The 20,232-nt window shown below is 36.6% G+C and overlaps 2 protein-coding genes across 7 annotated transcripts in view; one reads left to right on the top strand and one right to left on the bottom strand.

Moving 5' to 3' along the window:
• RFC3 (replication factor C subunit 3) overlaps nt 1-9,709 on the bottom strand; it is a 186,228-nt gene extending 176,519 nt beyond the window's left edge. The window contains exons 1-3 of one of the 3 annotated variants that reach the window (XM_070239518.1): nt 8,866-8,967; nt 8,647-8,736; nt 5,557-5,585 (exon numbers count right to left, since the gene is read on the bottom strand). Coding sequence is in view for 2 of the 3 variants with exons in the window: in XM_070239515.1 (XP_070095616.1) it covers nt 8,647-8,736; nt 9,653-9,694 (132 nt within the window). In the remaining variant the exon portion in view is untranslated. Of the gene's footprint in view, nt 1-5,556; nt 5,586-8,646; nt 8,737-8,865; nt 8,999-9,652 lie in introns of those variants that run through there. The other 2 variants (XM_070239515.1, XM_070239517.1) reach the window with 2 other exon arrangements.
• STARD13 (StAR related lipid transfer domain containing 13) overlaps nt 1-20,232 on the top strand; it is a 487,282-nt gene that overhangs the window by 32,275 nt on the left and 434,775 nt on the right. The window lies entirely within an intron of this gene.

Here is a 20,232-nt window from a genome sequence, read left to right as displayed (position 1 = left end):
TCTGTCACTGTGATGTGATGGTTAGATCTTGAAAGAAACTCAAAGTCAATATTCCTCCTTCCTTTTTACATTAGCATAACAAAAAAGACCACTGTCCTGTTCATTCCTGTTCCAGGAGATTTTCTGGGACAGGGTAGCTTTTTGCTACTGAAAGCTGCAAGGTCGAACAACTCTATTAAATTTTCTGAAATTCAGTTTTCCCATCTCTACAAGTGGGAATACTGTAATAATCAGTATCTCACAGGCTTTTTCTGAAAATTAAATGAGAGGAAATAAGCATCCAGCATCATTCGGGGAATACAGTAGGCACTCAATAAAGTTTGTGTCTCTCCCTGCTTTGCTTAATTAGCAAAGGAAGGAAAAAAGAAAAACAACTCCCTTTCTCCAATCGCCATGAAGAAGGGTGTGTTTCCCACTCTTCTCTTCTTGATCTGAGACTGGGATCGGTCTCAACCAGGACACTGATGTATTCGCTTCCTCCCATTGCCTCAAGCACCTTCCTTAAATCACATTTCTGAGCAGGATATTTACAAGCCTGCATGGAACTCAAGGATCTGTTGTCTGAAGGGTCTCACAAGTAACTGACAAAAGGAGATTTATTTGACATAACAAAGCCATCTGCCAAATCCATCATTAAATGGCAAAGACTCCGGGTCTCTTGTGCTTAGAGAAGGAAGGGCGGTCTGTTTGCAGTGAAACATTGAATGGAGCTGCCAGGCTGGGGGGTGAAGGAAGGGGAAAGACATTGCCATTAGTGTGTTTCCTTCCCTGATTCATAATACACTACCACCCTCATTTCCATGGGCTCTTAGAAGGTTATTTATATTCTGATCACAGGCTATTCAAATATTGCATTTGTATCTCATTACAGGGTTGTTTTTAAAGCTCATTTTTTTCCAAGAGGGGATTCTGGTTTAGGGAGAAAGAAATGGGCAGCAGTCAGGACCTCTGGGCACAACAGGACTGAGCAGGTAGAGACCAAAATGAGAAATGGTGCCTCAGAAACAGGAACCACTGACCCTTGTGGGTCTGTTAGGGTAAACTAAGCAGAAGCAAAAAGAAAGAGACATATCTTTCACCAGGTAATTGAAAACAGCAACTCCTGGTAGATGGTACAACAGCTTTAGGAAACCAGTACAACCCACCATCTGTCCCTGAACTCCTTCCCCCAGGCAAGACCCCTAGACGATCTGTTGTACTACAGACACTGGGGAAAAAATTAAACACATGTACAAATTGGTGTTTTAGGGAGAAATAACCTGAGATCTATGACTGGACTGAGTAAGTGCATTTTCATAGAATAGGTAGATCTTCCACATAGGGGCCCTAGATATGATGTGAGAATTTATGAAGGAGCTCAGCTTAGAAGTACAGCATTGGACTCAATAAGTATGAACTGTGCTATCTCTAAAGTCACGTAGGTGCTTCCCTGGCTTAATCCAGGAAATTTTCTCCTAGCCTCCTCACTATTCCCATCTCTTTTCTGTGTCCCTCTGGGAATATAATGAAAAACAAACAAGAAACAAACACTGGATAAAGAGTTGAGAAACCCATGTTAGAGATTTGGCTTTGCCACTAACGAGCTGGATGACCCCAGGCCAATTGCTCTGGGAGGTCTCCTCTGACCCATTGCTTCATCCAGGGAGACTGGATCATCTCCTTCCTTCTGTTGCCAGGGTGGTCATACTTGGAGAATTTCACTATATTGCAATGACTTGCTTACATGTTGTTTTCTCCGCCATTCATGAGTTCTTTGAAGGTAGTAACCTTATTTTTCTATTAGATGGTAAACTTCAGGAAAGCAAAGACCATGGCCGTTCTTGGGTACCTTTCAATCCCCCATCTCCAGCACAGCCCTGGCACATAGCTGACATTCAATGCCTTGGACCAGCTTCCCCCTCAGCCCAACATGGTCTTGGCCCAAGTATTTCTATGACTGCTCTTCCCTCTAATGCCTCTTCAGCAAGGCTTCCCTGACTATCCTATCTTAAGTAGCCTCCCAGGTACTCTCCAACTCTTCATCAGATCACCCTTTTCACCCCTTTGTAGCATTTGTCATCATCTGGCATTGTCTTATCTGTTCACCTGTTTCTTGTTTACTTTCTGTTCCCCTTGGATAGTAAACTACATGAGGGCAGGGAGCTTATCAGTTTTGCTCATTATTTTATCTCCAGCATTTAGAAAAATGTCTGGTTCACAAATATGCACTAAATGAATGAATCTCTTAACTGAGGAGCTTACTAAAGGCTCAGGTAGTTCCAATTCAAACTCTACTAGTCTCTAATCTCTGAGTTTAGGCAAAGGTAAAGTGGTTCCTGTTCACAGAATAATTGAGAAACGCCTGACTCCACAAATGCCTAAAGGCGAGTGTCTTTAGAGAGACCACAATGACTTGTTGCCATGCTTTACGTGCTGGAAATACTCCGGCAGCCACTTACCGCCAAGGTCCTCCTTGCTCAGTTGACGATAGCAGCACTCCTGTACAGTCTTATGTTTTAGAAACACATAACTAATGCGTATAAGAAATTTTATCTGCACATCATAATTGTATGTTATTGTCATTATCTATCTTATTATCTTTATTGTTCTACTCTCGCCTGGTTTTTTGAGAGAGCAATATTATAGGGGGACGCTTAGATACAGAGTCAGCGGCAACAATACAATGAAGTTGGATAGAATCTGATTTGAACTATTATGGAAATGTCAGCCTAATATAATTTCGGCAGATCTGAATCACTTCTTATCCTAAGTATTCAAATAAATGAGTTGTCACTATATTTCAGGAAGTAAAGCCTGTGTATACACTGTTTCCAAATTTGTAGTCATAAAAACCCTGGAGGAGGTAACCAAGCACCACTTATGTCACATTGAGTTTCCAAATCCAGAGTTCAACACAAAGTAAAACATACAAATATGACGCAACACATATTTATTCAAGCGTATGAGAACTTGTTAAAAGAACATGCTGAGGAATTATGGAAAGAAGTCATTAGATGCCCCCAAAAAGTAGCTAAATGAAATGAATAAATGAATGAATGAATGAACAAAAACATAATATAAATTTGGTTAAAAGTTGAAAATCAAAAGCTTTGAATAGAAAAAAATAAAATAAAAGACGGAACTATCAGTATGATTGAAGCAAATCTAATTCCTATTTAAAAGAGTCTGGAAAACTGAGTCTAGTATCTGTAGACTCCAGAATATAATTTTTTTACCTGTTAAAAAATTGACTTATCAAGAAGCAAAATTCAGACCTCAGACCCACTGTCTTTAGATTTCGTGTAAATCTTATGTAGCAATGTGGTTCAAATCAGTCTAACTCATTTTTTAAATTACTTCCTGGAAGCAAATTATCTGGGTTAGTGTAAGCTGTGGCCTCCTTGAATTTCTTTCCATACGACAAAATGTATGCGTTGATTACAAACTGTCTTTTGCTCTTTGGCAACGTAATTATCAAAGCTCTTAAACAAGCTGCAAAAGAGGTATTAACTGCTGAGAAGCTCAGTAGAAACTGTCATGCAAATTGGAAGGTTGGTCACATATTGGTGTTCAGTGCAGACTGGTGAGACATTGAAATGGGTTCCCAATGAGCAAGAGAGCAATCAGAACGATATTTATTTTCCAGGCCTTTCAAGTCACAATGTGGAAACCAAGCATTTTTCAGACGACTGCATGTTAAAATGCACCTTACGGATATTTACCCTACTGAGGACAAGTTTTGCTCTCATTTACAATCCAGGCCAAAAGATAGCACTTTGAAGGTATGGGCCACAGAAATGACTCTTTCACCACATAAAATCTAAATAAAATCTGTTTCCTCTGACCCAGTGGTAGAAATTTGGAGGCCTCCTCCTCTCCTTAAGGTCACTCTGCTTTGTTTAATGGCACAGGGTTAAAAACACAAACTCTGAAGTCCCACTCTCTCCATTCAAAGCCACACTACAAGCTTACTAGTTGCAAGACCTTGATTACTTACTTAACTTCTGTGTCTCAGATGTTCCATTTAACGGGTGATGACAGTACCTACCACAGAGGCTTGCTGTGGGTCGTAAATGAAATAATGGTGTCTGGCACCCAAAACACTCCCAATAAAGATACATAGAGTATTATTCATTCCTTCTTGGTGCTTCCATGATTAGCGTGTTTTGGTCACAAGCTGAGTTGAACACTACTTTCAGAAGGATGCAAAATCTGAGTTTAGAAAAGATAATGCTACCGAAATTATTATGCAATATTACTCCAGGACTCCTGGAGATTAACAGCAATTCTAAGCTGTTAGAGATCTCAGAGGTCTTTTGCTCCAACTCTCTGCTTGTGTGGGTGGCATAACTGGGCCCCAGGTCCTGCTGAGCCAGCGAGTGTTCTCACACAGGCATAGTAAAGCAGCAATAATGCTTTGTTGTCTTGACTCATTTTTTAAACATAGAGTTTCGGAATAAAGTAGTGGGAGCAGTTGTTTCCTATTCTTCTTCAACTAGGAGAAGAGATTTTTGAAAAAATTAGCACCTTTCTTTCCAGTTATGCTTCAGACTTTGAAACGGAAAGAAGGTTTAGGATCTCAGCTTCCTGAATAGTCCCGTAGTTAGGGTGACCAAACTCCCATTTTCCAGATAGAGTGCCGATTTACGCCCGATGCCCTGGCATCCCATCAGATTAGCACTCCATTTCACTCTCAAAAGTGTCTGAGTTTGGATGGTGAATGTTATGATTTCCCTACCCAAAATGCTATTTCAACAAGAGCAGTGGCGAGAGAAGTTGCTGAGCTTTGAAGTCTTCCTTTCCAGGAGGACAGGGAGAAATCCTATTTCCCGTGTTCTTTAAAGTAGAGGACTAAGGGGCTACAACAACCATGATCATATCTTCTACCATATATGGAGCATTTAATATGAGCAATGATCTGTACTACGTCTGCTGCATCCATTTTCTTTCAACTCTCTGAGGTAGGTATTTCATTTTCATTTATCGGGTAAGAAAATTAAACTGAGGATATAGAACAGTATATGGTAGTAGTCAGGATTTGAACCCACGGCAGTCTGCCACCATGGTCTGTGCTCTGCTGTGCTGTACTATTTTTCCCTACATCCTGTACATGGAGTGAAGAGTTCACAAAGTGGGCACTGTAAAGGTTTCCCTGAGCCTGGGGAAGCATTTTCTAAAGCAAAGCCAAGAAGTGGACCTAATTCTTGAGACATATATCCTCTTTGTTTTGTTCTATAATTTATGGTAAAATAAAAAATGTGGCTCAAATGTCCCTCTGTGGTGGTATCTCCGAGGGAGAGCTGGCACGGAGCTGCCTTTCCCCGGCCTTCCACTGATCTTCACCCCTGAGGCATCGGCCATGAGGAAACGAAGAGGCCAACAGAGCACACCCACTGTTTCATCACCTCAGCCCACCCTTCATTTGCAGCTGCACCACTCTCCCTGGGGGCCAGTGAACTTTGTTTTCCTCTCTGTCTGAGTGGCAATCCAACCATGTGAAAGAGAAATAGGAGAAAAGAAGCGTGTGTGTTTTAAAAAAGCAACAATCATTTAGTTTTGTGGGGTGAATTGATTTACCTCTCATGGCTCCTTTTAGGATTTTAGACCTAGAGAAAGAAAGATTTTGGTGACACAAAATGGCTTTGAGGTAACTATTCAAATCTAACTTCTGCCAAAAAAGAGGAAAAAAAAGAGATTTGGAATGGAAAATCTTTTAGGTGTCTATTTCTTTTGTAAATCAAACTTTGGAAACACCATAGGGCTGTGGGTTTAGAAACAGTTCAGAAGTTCTAGGAAACACCCATTGATAACAATGAGAAATATTCCATGTGTTTACTGGACAATGTCTACCATTGGATCATTAAGGCATGCTTTAACTATGAGGTCACTGATGTTGTAAGTCTAGAATTCAGGGGGTGATCTGTTCCTTAAAGGAGTTCTGACATGTCTTTGCCCAAGACTTTCAGATGCTATGGATTGATGCCACTCAGAGTTCTTAACTCAGGGATATAAATCAGGTTGTAGCATGAATAAGGTGCGTTAGAAGTCTAACTTTCTGACATAAGGTAAGAGGGAAATGAGATTATTTAAACAGCCTGTGTTTACGCGGTGGCCATCTTTTAATGAAAATTCTTCTCAATCTATTAAAAAATACTATTAAATTATCAAATGTAGTTTTGTCCTCTGAAAGACAAAAGGGTAGTGTTTAGGCTATCTGAAGAATCCATTCGACTGACAGATGCAAACAAATGCGGTTTTGTTGTCATCTCTGGATCCTTCTGAAAGCCCTGTGTACAGAGTTCAAACAGAGAGCCCCAAGAGGGTGGTCAGGAGGGAGAACGGGCTCCCCACTGTGCCAGCTCATTTACCATCACCACCCTGGGCTGAGAAGCAGGGCTCGGGGTGCTGTTCCCAGATTACCTCACCCTGTCCACGTGATCTTGTATGCCAGGCTACATTCTTCTACTCTGCAATTGGTTTTTACATAAAACAGTTGAATAATGAAACTTAGAACCAGCCTGAGAGGAAAAAATATAAAAACATCTGCCTTTTTTCCTTTTTGACATTATTCTGAAGATGCAATCAAACATAATTTAGCTTTCCATGCAGTGATTACACTTTAAAAGTTGTGCCAATCATCCAGGTAGAGCTCAACACAGAATAGGAGGCTGCAGATGCAATCTATGGAGAACACTTAGCAAAGAATGTTTTTTCTTTTTTTCCACAATTTAACATCCACTAAACTGGATAATGAGCAAGTAATATGTATGAAAAACATATAATTGAATATATATGTATGTATGTATATTTAGAGGCCAGTATATTTTGTTTCTTTGTATTAGTTATACCTTGAGTCTATCTTATGAATAAGTCAGGTGGGACATAATCTATGATTCTTTTTACAAGAATCTACTATAAACTCTAGCATTCATTTACAATTTATGTGCCATAAAAAAGAGGGTATCATATGACTAAAGGTAACCATCCAATCCTCAGTCATTAACATTAGGCAGCATTTGGATGACAAGAGGAAATTAGAAGGTAAGGACTTTCTAAACTGCCAGAAGATTAAATGAATGGACGACATGACTGAATAATACAGCTGACATTATCAAGCACTGTTTTATCATGAACGTCCTTTACAATTCAATACACACCTCTTAATAAGAATAAAATGAATCTTTTGGAGAATTTCAGGATACACCCACTGTATGAAATGAGAAACACCAGCTTGTGTCCGGTGACACTTTTGCCCTTTTGAAGTGATGGGGTTGACATTTTCCAGCACTAATGCTATATTTATTCACGTCTTGGGTTATCATTTCATTGATCATTATTCAGTTCTGTGAATGATCACTATGTTCTTGAAAGACATTTTACCTTGCTTGTTGCCTCTTAAATAGAAATTTAAAAAAATTAGAATATAAGACATCATGACATCAATACATAGGAAAATAATGAGACTTTATACCATAGAAAAAGTAGGTAGCTGATAGATTTATTTCTCTCTGAAATATATTTTTCTAGCAGAGTAAAATCTGCAAATAATAAGGTTGGAAAAGAAAATACATACCAGTGAAGAGAAATTATAAAATTTGTTTACTATTTTGACAATAGCTTTTTTCCCACAAAAACTTTGGTTACCATTTTGATTTCAACATATTTTCTGGACTTGAGGGAGAAAATACTTCTACTTCAGAGCAAAATTTCTGCTTGTATACATCCAAGTTGATATGAGGATATGTAGGTAGAATATAGATACAGTGATATGGAAGCTAGCCCGCTAATGATTTTCTGAATATGATTCATGTTTACATTGTAATTTACATCAAACTATAATTCTGACATGATGCCATAGACTAACTCACAAGGTTCTAAATAATATATCTGGTCAAAGTAGCGCTGAATATTGTTGATTAACTGCTCACTAAAGCCAGAAGGTGTACGAACATATTCCAGAGCAAGTAAGCAATAGGATTGGCCCAGAAGTAACTACAAGAGCTCAAGAGCTGAAGTCTTAGCCTAGCCTCAATAATTCATGTGTTCTTCGGCTTTAAGTAAATTACCTATAGTGTGCCGATTATATGTATTAGTTCCAGATTGACAATATCACAAACAACTTACATGAATGAGTGCCATTTGGTAAATTAAGCTGGCAAATGCAAATAGCAATTTCACTATAAAGACAAAAAACTGGCTTCCTTTGGCAAGACTATGATCAGGAATTTTTATTGTGACCATTGCAAATAAACTCTATTTAGACTTTTGTGATAGCGATTTTGTTTTTACTTCAAATCTAGTGGAAATCGGTTATCATGACAGCATTCTTTCTTTCCACTACTATAACCATAATTTTTACTACAAATTACTTTTATCTGCTCACCAGATATCTTGAAAAGATTTTAACATGATCTCTGAGTACGACATTTTGAACACTGGAAGTGTTCATATTTACATAGACATTTAAAGAAATAAAGTAAAAATTAGCAGCCTATTACATCTTAATGGTCATTCTACTCTAGGAATCTAAAACTTTGAGTAATCAAAATGCAACAAATAGAGCTGCCATTAAGATTTGATTAAAATAAACAAGCAAACACAAATAGTCCAGGTTATTTCCTAGCTTCAGCATATTTTAGCCCAAAGCTCATAGCTGTGTCCACATACCTTGTACGAGGAGGCATAGGAGTCAGCATTACAATATGCAGTACAGCACTTCCCCATCATCAAGATGAAATCATATCTCCCATACGCTATCTACCAATGTAAGAAAATAAAGAGGACATTTTAAGTGCTTTTAGAAAAGAAAGCTGAAATCAAACTCTTTTTAGTATCTACCTGATTTTGTGAAACCCCAGATAACTGTGGTTTAATTTAGCACAATACCTGGCTATACTGAGAACTCGATAAATGGTTTCGAATAGATGGATGTCATCTGGCATTCCCTTAACAGGAAAGTGATATATTTCAGATGATCACTAAAAGTGCATGTGGTAATATAAATCCCTAGTACTTATGCTAGCCAAGGATTACTACATAAGCAAGAGACTACCCAGTAAGTGCCGCTCCACGCTCATAAAGTCAGCGTGATTTATTTAACACTGCCCGGACCGGACCAACTACTGATCACTTCCCCCAGTATATTATACACGGTGGGACTACAGCAGGGACTTGGCATCTAATTTATAAAGACTGGAGCATCTTTTTTTAAATGCAGGTTTATGATTCACAATGAATGCCAACTGAGTTCATTTTTGCCTAAGAAGATCTGCATCTTTCTACCTCAGGACTCTTGCATTACATTATCTAAAACAGTAAGACAAGGAGGAGAGAGGTGTTAGAAAAGAGGGAAATTCCTTTCTTGCATCTACTATATTTTAGTCAATGAAGTGATGAGAGAAGGTGAAAAAAGATTAGGACTGTGGGACTCACGGATCCCCAGGACAGACTATGGACAAGAAAACTTGTGTTTCAGCAGGGAGTGATATGGGCTAGATCGTATCCAGTACTATGAACGAGATAAAATTCCACAGTCTTGAGTGTTTAGAAAAATCCTTCCTCTTTACTTAATTTTTCCCTCACTTTACCCTTGGATGAGCCTCTATTAGCAAGTCAAGAAGGATGAAGATCATGGGGGATTTGTAGAAATGCTGTTCAGAAGGCAATACTGCACCTTGGAGAGTGGGCATGTTGAATCTCTGTGGGAAGAGTACATAATCCACACCTCTGAAGGGAAAAGCAGTACGTAGTGGCTGTAGCAGACCAATTTGGAATATCAGCAAATTAACTTTTCCCCTAGGCTACGGAGTAAATTTTTCCTACGGGCTAGGAAAGTGGTGGAGTGGTTAAAAAAGGGCCTGAAATGTGGCCAAAAGGAGGTCCCATGGGCCTCATTAAAATAAGGGAAGGGTAAGGAGCTTTTGAGGAAGTGAAGAAATAAGAGGAGCTGGGACTTCGTGTCTAATGAGTGAGAGACCAAGGGACCGGGAATTTGCAATCTGGATCAGTGCCTTCTTTTCTGGGTTGCTCTGGGGAACTCTTTTCATTTCTCTAGTCTCCTGGCACAAATTTGCCTCATGCGGCAGCTGTGAGAAACAGAATAAAAGCAAGCTTGAAGACTTTTACAAATATACAAAAATTACATAAACATGAAAGAGTAACAAGGACTGCTGGAACATATTGCATAAGTTATATCTGATTCATAAGACTTTCATTTGCTTTCACATGCATTTTGTTCCTTTTATATTCATAAATCAAATGATACTGAACTTGTATTACTTATCTAAAAGACTTTGAAAATCTTCTGAGATTGTTGCCACATTAAAAGCAAATTAAAGATTTACAACACAAGATAGTGTTCCTGATAGAATGGGGCCAGGGAGAGAAGCAATGAGACAGTATTGAGTTTTTGCCCAGCAATTCCTTGGCTCTTGAGAGTTCAAAAAATGATGTTAAAATTCAGTACTATTTCTTTTCTGCTTCTTTTATATTTTTACCCATATAAAGGTACTGGCTTATAGGGTATATGCTTGCAAAAAGAATTCCATATAGTGTCATCCATAATTCTCATATATGTCACTTATCTGATTTAAAGTAGAGTCAACTTAGAAACTACGGTGTTTCCCTAGAACACATGCATGTTAGTTTCCAGACTTTGACAGAGTGAGAGCCCAGTTAGAATCATTATGAAGCACTTGAATATTTACGTTAAGGCCAAGCCACAAATTGTCTCTGTCTAGAAATCTCTAACAAACGAGCTGGAAAATACAAAAACTGACTGGGAGCATTGCTTTCACTTCTACAGAAGACATCGTGTAAGAACAGCTTTTGCAGTTCTCTTAGTAGTTTAGTCGTGGAGGTTCAGGGCGTCCGTTGTAGTGAAAAGGGGTTCTTTCTTCTTAGCCTTCCTACTTCTGTTCTTCAGAGTCTCGATTCTCTAACGTGCCCCTTCTGCACACAGAATGGGTTAAGTTTTTCCAGATTTGACTCTGATTATGTGAGATTCCTGCAGAGTGTAACCAAAGTTAATTACCTTTATGCCTATTAGAACAGGTTCATTTCAACATAACTCTCAGTGAAAGAGAAAGGATCCATTCTGATTCATATTTAATACTTCAAACTTTGAAGTTGCTCAGAAGCAACTTTTTGCTCTGGAGGAAAAAATGGCTGGAAGAAAAGAGACTAGACTATTTATTAATGAATAAATGTATTAGTGCCATGTACAAAGGAGAAAAGACAAAGAGACATCCTTGGTTTAATTTCTGGAATAAATAAAAAGGAAAACATTGGAAGTGTGTGTGTGTGTGTGTGTGTGTTCAGGAACCAGAAAAGATGTATTCATCCAAACTCATTATCTTGTTAAACTGAAAGACTACTGTCTTAGAAATAGCTGAAAATTATGCAAAATAAATCTAGGCTGATTTACACTGTAATAAGGCCTTTATGGTCATTCAAAAAATTAATAGTTATACTTGGAAAAGTAAATGCCAAATTGATACTGCCTAGATTTAAGCAGAAAAGTACAGTGAAATATTAGAAAACATTTCCTCAATAAGGTGGTTTAATGATTCTGAAAACAGAGAATACTGATAAAGACTGAAGTAGGTTTATCCTATCTTCCTGTATGAGAACCAATTTTGTAATTATATTATTCCAAGTTTATTGATCCTTTGCTCCCATGAATTGTTTTCTGAGAGGGAACCTAAAGCAAGTTCAATCTAATAATTTACAAATAGGCAAACATATAATCAAAAGTGTAGACTTCTCAACATGGACTCAAATATAGGTGAGTCTGGATTCCAGATTTGCCATTCCCAAGTTGGGATATGCGTTGGACTAATCCATACTCTTTCTTCTAGTAATGACAGTACTCAGCCTAGTGGTATATGGTAATACTTGCAAAGATGAGAAAGGAGAATGGGTGACATGTTTCTTATTATAGCTTCAAGGAGTGTCCCAGGAAAACTATATGTTCCTACTAACAGAAAATTCTTCCCCACACATTCCCAAATTGGAACGTCCCTTGGAGCAACGGCTCCTCTTTGGATATAGAAGTGAGAACAACTTATTGTGCTGTAGATTTTGCCAGTATTTTCTCAAATACTGGAGGTTAAGCCCATTTATTGGTCCGTCACGCTTTGTTGCCTGTTCTTTAACCAGATTCATGTGTGGCTAAAGATCAGCCAGAGAGAATAGACTATTTGGGTGGTAGGGGTAAAGCTTGGGGTATTGAAAGAAGACAAGATCTGTTTAATTGACAGAATGAAAAGATTAGACAGTTTGATTTCCACCCTTAAACAAATCTCCTCCTGTTCATTCCTTTTTCTCCTCCTCTATCTTTGGTGTTATCACATCTGATTTCTGATGTTCCCTTAAATAGTCACAGCCTATCCATAGACAATACCAAGAGCCTGCTGTATAAAATTTAACTATTTAATTTCTGTAAGAACAATATATAAGGCCAAAAAAGAAAAGAGTTATTGTAAATGGATTTTTTAATGAATATGAGTGGAATATACATTGAAGAATTCTTCTGGTACCGTTAGGTAGATGAAATTAGCTTCCAACCATCAGAATGAGCAAAATTTCTAAATGTGTTCTTAGACACTATTATCAATTTTCCATGCCCAAGTTCAGAGTAGTTTTTAGATTATTGCTAAGGTTATACTTGCAGTTAAGGACAGACTTGGTTTCTACTCATGCCGTTACTCTGGGAATATGATTTCTTACTGCCCTCTCAAGCATGAAGAAGCTAAAATGTCTCAGCCCCTATCCATCCTCTGCTCACTCTTGTGCCCAAGCTTCTCCTACTCAGCTTTCAGAAAAGAGTTCTGCTCCACCCCCTCAAATGGGAAGGGCCAGGTTACAGCCAGGAAACAACAAAACAGAAACTGCTGTCCTCAGGATGGCAGTACCCACCTCTCCTCCCACTGCTGCCAACATGCTCCAGCCAAACAGGATGACATGTCCCTTGCAGGGATTCTGACAGGCTGTGCCAGTTCTTGTGAGGCAGGACAAACAGTTAGTAACCCAGGTCCCAACTCTGACACCAGACTAGTTGGATGACCATTGGCAGATTGCCTTGAATTAAACTAAATTGTCCATGACTAATCTAGTCAAACTGTTGGTGATAAAAACAAATATTGGGATAGAAACCTAATCCAGCCCTCCAGTTACTTACATCCAAATAATGAAATTCACTATTTAACAGACATTACTGAATAACTATTGTACTGGCCTTCAGAGACTCAAAGGAAACAAAAGATGCGTCTGTGGTGTCCCTTTATTCTTTCACAAGTATTGATTGAGTTTATATACTACTTCCAGGGCTGGGTAAGATGTTGGGGTTTCAGAGATGGGTAAGACAATCACTGACTTCAAGGATCTCTTAGTTTGGTGAGATATACAGAAAAGAAAAATATCCACATTGCTCTGTTTTAAGCACAGGTGGGATACAACCATTGAACAACACAAGAGGCACACCTCACTCTGCCTGCAGTGAGGCCCATAGGCATCAAGGGTTGCCCTCAGGGTAGCAGATACTGGAGCTGAGTCTTGAAGGAAAAGTAGGTTGTTTTCAAAAACACTCTCAAAGTGTCTTCTCAATACATGCATTGAAGTTCATTTGTTTTTACTGCTGATTAGTACTCCATGGTGTGAATACACCGCAACTTGTTTCTCCATTCTGTTGAAGGATGTTTGAGCTATTTCTAGTTTGGGTTGCTTGGATTGTTTCTAGTTTGAAACTATTATGAATAAATTAGCCATGAACATGGGTTCTTGAATAAGTCTTTTTGTAGGCATGCATTTTCATTTCGAGGAATAGATTTACTGGGTGGTATAGTACATGTATGTTAAGTTCATAAAAAACTGCCAAACTTTGCCAAAATGTTGGTAACTTATTCACTTTCATCAGCAATGTTGAGAGCTCCAGCTATTCTACATCTTCTCCAACAGCTGGTACAAGTCTTTTCAAAATTTTACCATTCTAGTCAGTGTGAAATGCTATCTTAGTGTCTTCAGCTGCATTGCCATGAATAATAAATGATGCTGGATATCTTTTCATGAGCTTATTGACTATTCCTACATCTTGTATCATGAAATATCTTTTCAAGCCTTTTGCCCATTTTTTATGGATTTGTCTTCCTATTATATACATATATAAAAAGACATTATAAGTGTGTATTATATATGTGTGTTCAGAAAACAAATATTTTCTCCCAGTCTGTGGCTTGCCTTTTCACGTTCTTAACAATGTGTTTTCATGAACAGGCTTTGAAAAATTTTAATGAGGTCTGATTTATCATTGTCTTGTATTTAGGTCTTTTTGTGTTTTTTCTAAGCAAATTTCATCTACTTCAAAGTTAGAAAATATGCTGTATATTTTTTGCTAAAAGATTTATGGTATTAGCTTTATGCTTAGGTTTCAAAATAATGGTTGTGGGTGGTGTGACATAATAGAAAAGGCATTTTAAAATTCATTTTAAATTTCATTTCAAGCTGTTTTTGCTGCTAGAATATATAAAGTTGATTTTTGTATAGTGACCTTGTATTCTGGAACCATGCTAAATTCACTTGTTAGTTCATATTGGTTAGGATTTTCTACATAAATAATCATGTCATCTGCAAATAAGACACTTTTACTTCTAGGTTTTTCATCTTTACACCTTTTCTTTCTTTTTCTTGCTTTATTGCAATGTCTATGACCTCTACCACGTTACTGAATAAAGTGATGAGAACGTAAATCTTGCCTTGCTCCCAAAATTAGGGAGAAAGTGTTCAATATTTTATTATTAAGTATGATATTAGCTGTAGATTTTTCATAGGCATTCTCTATCAGGATGTGGAAGTGTATTTCTATTCTTAATTTGCTGATTTTTAATCATGAAGGGGTATTCAGTATTGTCAAAAGCCCTTTTTGCAAATATTGAGATGGTCAGTATGATTCCCCACCCTCTTTATTATTTTATTTGTCTTATTGATTGCACTGATTAAACACCCACCTTGTTGATTTATTTTCCTTTTTATATAGTACTGGATTTATTTGCTATGTTAAAATTTTGGATTTTGTGTCTATATTCATGAGGAATATTGGTCTTTACTTATAATGTCTTTGTCAGGTTTTGTTAACAGGGTTATTCTGGCCCCATAAAATGAGTTGAAAAGTTTTCCCTCCTCTAGTATTTTCTAAGAAAGTTTGTGTGGAATCATTTATTGTTTTTGTGGGTTTTTTAAAAAACAGCATTCGATAGAAATCACCAGTGAAACCATCTGGGCTTGAAGTTTTCTTTGTTGAAAGGTTTGAATTCTAAATTCAATTCCTTTAGCATATATAGGATTTTCAGATTTCCAATTACTTTTCCATTCTATTTGGTAAGATGAGCTTTTCAAAGAATTTGTCAGTTTTATATGTTATCAAATTTATTGACAGAAAGTTGCTTGAAACATAGTTTTATCATCCTTGGATATCCAGTAACATCCCCTGTGTTACTGCTGATGTTAGCAATTTATGTCTTCTTTCTTGCTAAAAGCCTATCAATTTTATTATTCTTTTAAAAAGTAAAACAATATTTGACTGTTAATTTCCTCTATTGTTTACATATTTGCTAATTCATTTTGTTTGTTCTTTTATTATTGCTATTTACTTTCCTCTACTTACATTGGGCATAGTTTGCTTCTTTTTCTAACTTCTTAAACTAGAAGCTTATCTTATTGCTTTTACATCTTTTTATTTTCTAATATAGACATTTAATATTATCAATTTCCTCTAAACACTTCTTTAGCTACATCTCACAAATTTTAGCATGTCGTGTTTTCATTATCATTGTGTTCCTAATACTTTAATAATATCCCTTGGGTTTATTCTTTGACCCATAGATTATTTAATGTGTTCCTTAATTTCTAACTATTTGGGAGAATTTCTAAGTATTTTATTATTCTTTATATATCTTATTGCTATTGATTTCAAGAAGTATTATTATTATTTATATAGCTTGTTGTTATTGATTTCTATTTAATCTTACTCTGTAAGATTCGAATCTTTTGAAATGTATTAAGATGCAATCTATTTTAGTGAATTCTGCATGTGCACTTGAAAGAATGTGTATTCTGAATGTCTATTGGGTGTACTGTTATATAAAAGTCAACTAGGTCATGTGGATTGATAGCATTTTTCAAATTTGCTATATATTTACTGATTTTGTGCATGTGTGTGTTTATTTATTCTATAAATTGCAAAGAGGGGATGTTAAAATCTCCCATTATAATTGTGGATTTGTATTAGTTCTGTCAATAATTGGCTTATTTATTTTGAAAGTCCATTATTAAGTGAATCATATTTAAGATTGTTTTATCCTCTTGATCAATTTATTCTTTTATAATTATGAAGTTCCCTCTTTATCTCTGATAATATCCTTTGTCTTAAAGTCAACCTCAGATGATATTAATAGAGCCAACCCAGGTTTCTGATGCATATTATTTGTGCAGTATACATTTTCCATTCTTTTACCTTCAACCTATCTGCCTTTATATTTAACGTGCAATTCTTGTTGACAGCACATAATTGGGCCTTGCTTTTTTATCCAGCCTGACTATTCTCGCTTTTAATTGGAACATTTAGCATATTTACATTTAATGTGATTATTGATGTGGTTGGGTTCAAATCTATCTTCTTATTAATTTATATTTGTCTCATTTTTTTTTTAAGAATTGAGATATAATGACATATAACATTATATTAGTTTCAGGTGTATAACATAATGATTCGATATTTGTATTGCAACATGATCACCACAATAAGTCTAATTAACATCCATCACCACACAGTTACAGGGTTTTTGTCCCTTGTGATGAGAACTTTTAAGACCTACCCTCAGCAACTTTCAAATATACAATACAGTATTATTATCTATAGTCACCAATGCTGTTTTTTGACCACCTTCACCATTTCGCCCATCCCCAACCCCCTGCCTCTTGCAACCACCAATCTGTTCTCTGTGTCTATGAGTTTGGGGTTTGCTTTTGTTTTTGTTTAGATTCTGGCCCATTTGGGTTTTTTGTTTGGTTTGGTTTGGTTTGGTTCTTGTTTTTTGCTCTTCCATTTCTTTTTCCTTCCTATTTTTTTGAAAATAAAATAATTTTTGATATTCCCTTTTATTTCTCTACTGGTTTTTTATCTATACCTATAACTTTAGCTAGATATCTAAAAATGCTCTAAGAATTACAATAATATAGCCTTAATATATCAAAAATCAAATTAGAATTAATCTCTGAAATGAAAGTAAGTTGATTAAAAGTAAAATAAATATTATACTACTTCACTTAAAGTAATATATTTTCATTTATCTACTCTATCCCTTGTGTTATGGTCATGGTACATTTCATATCTATACATATTATAATCTGACTTGAAATATTATTATTTTTGCTTTAAACAGTTATTTTTAGAAGAAATTAAGAGGGAATAAAAGATAGTTATTTTCAGTTCTCTTCATTCCTTCCTCTAGATTCAAGTTTCAATCTGGCAACATTTCTCTGTGGGCTGAAGAAATTCTGTTAGTTTTTCTTATAGGCAGGTCTGCTGGCAAGATACTCTTAGCCTTTATCTGAATATCTCTCTTTTACCTTCATTTTTGAAGAATAGCTTTACTAGATATAGAATTTGGGGTTGATATGTCTTTTCTTTTCTTTTTTTTTTTTTTTTTATCACTTTAAAGATGTCATTTCATTATATCTGGCCTCCACTCTTTCTTACAAGAAGCCAGCCATCAATTCACATTATTATTCCACCGCTGGTAAATGTATATATACATATGCAGTATTTTTTCTGGCTGCTTTTAAATTCTGTTCTTTATATTTGACATTTAGTAGTTTGCCGTGCTGCATCTCAGCGTTGTTTTCTTTGTGCTTATTATCCTTGCATTTCACCGAGTTTCTTGAATCTGTAGGTTGATATTTTCCACGAAATTTAGAAAATTTTTGACTATTACATCTTCATAATTTTTTTCTGCCCCATTCTTCCTCTCTCCTCTCTTTCTAGGATTTTTATTACATGTTTAATAAAGAATTTGATGTTGTCTCAGGTTGCTGAGGTTCGGTTCATTTTTTCAATCTTTTTCTCCCTTTTTCAGATTAGATGCCTATGAATTTGTCTTCACAGATCCTTTCTTCTGTGGTCTATAATCTGTTTTGAAGTTCATCTAGCAGATTTTTCATTTCAAATATTACACTTTTCATTTCTTGCATTTCCATTTTTAAAAATTTGTATTTCTCTGCCGATATTCCTCATCCATTGACTCACTTCTTCCACCTTTTCCTTTAAGTTCTTGAACATATTTATACTATCTTATTTTAAGTCCTTATTCCCCAATCCCAACATCTGAGCAATCTCTGGGTCTGTCTTGATTGTCTTTTTTTCTTGGTTTTGTGTGTTTTTTTTCTTTTTCTCATGTGTAGTAATTAATTGATTGTACTCTCAACATTGACATTGAAGATAATACACTGTAGGAAATCTGGTTTACAATGTCTTTCATTAAAGGGTGTTATATTTTGTCTCACGAGCAATTAAATTACTTGGAATCCTCTGCCCTGTCAAAGTTGGTTTGGTTCTTTTTCAGAGCTTGTTTAATCCGGTTTTCTCTGTAGTCCTAGGGCACAGCCCTTATCTGAGGTGTGGTCTTTGCTCATATCATTTCACTGGTGATATTAAACACAGTGTGACCCACTTTGTCAGAATCCTGCTTCCTCTGCTATCACCTGTTTTGGTTGATATGTGCTCCTTCCCCTCCATCAGATGCTTCCTCTTTGTCTATAAATAAAAATAACAGATACACCATCTCACTGTACTTGATTTAAATTGTCAAGCTTTTTGAAAGAGGAGTCAGCACTTACTTCATTTTCCTCACCATCAACCACTTTTTAAAAAAATTATAATTTTATTTATATTTAACAGAATTAATGTATACACAATATGTACAAAATCCAAAACACACAAAGGTATACACACACACAAAATGAGTAAGCCTTATTCCCATCCTGTTTCATTGACATCCACTTCCGCTTCTTAAAAGCAACAATTTTTCTGTGTGTATCCTTCTAGGGATAATGAGTATGTATGTACACATGCACACACACTCACACAGACACACATGTGTGCACACACACACACATATATATACATATACATTTGTTTAACTCCTAACCTCTTACATCCAGCTCCCACTGATCTTCTTGAAAGACATCAATAATTTTACATTATAGTCGCCTTATTTCTTGACCCTTTTTAAAGTGCTCACTCCTCTTAATTTTCATGAAGCATTTGACATTCTTGAAAAAACACCATCATGTCACCTCAAATTCTTGAAAAAAATCCTCATTGTTTTCGTAACAGTACAATCTTTAGATAGCTCCTAATTCCTAGGTTAATTCGTGTTCATTTGATGGTTTCCTCCTCTTCTGCCTCTGGTCCCCTCAATATTATGGTTCCAAGGCTCTGATCGCACGGATTTCTATAGTTTCAACCATGTGCATGATTGCCAAACTCATCTTTTTTAGATAGCCCAAATCCATTAGCCAAATTCTAGCTCTTCATCTCAGCAGCCTGTTGAGCATTTTCTTCCCAGTAGTTCATAATTCTTTAAGATAAGATTTCTGCAGCAAAATCCTACTTCAGCTCTTCCTGGGGAGTCAGGAAGAGAAGACCCTGAAAGCAGCAGTTCGTGCTGACATCCCTGTGATGTTAACAGTTTCACTGGGGCTCCACCCTTAGATTTATAGATAATCCTTCCCTCTCTTTCAGCTCTCACGTATACTCAGTTACCAGATACAATCAGCTCTTGGCTTATACTCTCTGCCAATCATTCCTCTTGCTACACTCACCCTAAGTCATGCTTAGATAAAGTCCCCCAAATTTTCTCAATGCCTCTAAACTCTCTTTGCCTATCCGTTCTGCACCATTACCTTGTCTAAGACAATTGTTTCTTCCTATTCAAAAATCTTCAGTGACTCCCTGTTGATTGTAAAACAGACACTCAAAGTTCAAAATAATCTGGTTCCAACATACTTATGCAGCGTCATTCTTCAACCTTCCATTTATCTCGCATTATGGCCTAAGTGGAATATTCCTTATACGTACCATCCTGTCCCTGTGCCTTTCATCATAATACAATGCCTCTCTATACCTCCCCTCCAAATTTCCCATATCATTGACACTTTTTGAAAACCTGTCATCAGTTCAAGGCCAAGTCAAATGCCTCT

The sequence above is a fragment of the Equus caballus genome, chromosome 17 (assembly GCF_041296265.1).
Source record: "Equus caballus isolate H_3958 breed thoroughbred chromosome 17, TB-T2T, whole genome shotgun sequence".
NCBI classification, from domain to species: Eukaryota; Metazoa; Chordata; class Mammalia; order Perissodactyla; family Equidae; genus Equus; species Equus caballus.
This window is presented reverse-complemented; position numbering and strand designations above follow the sequence as displayed.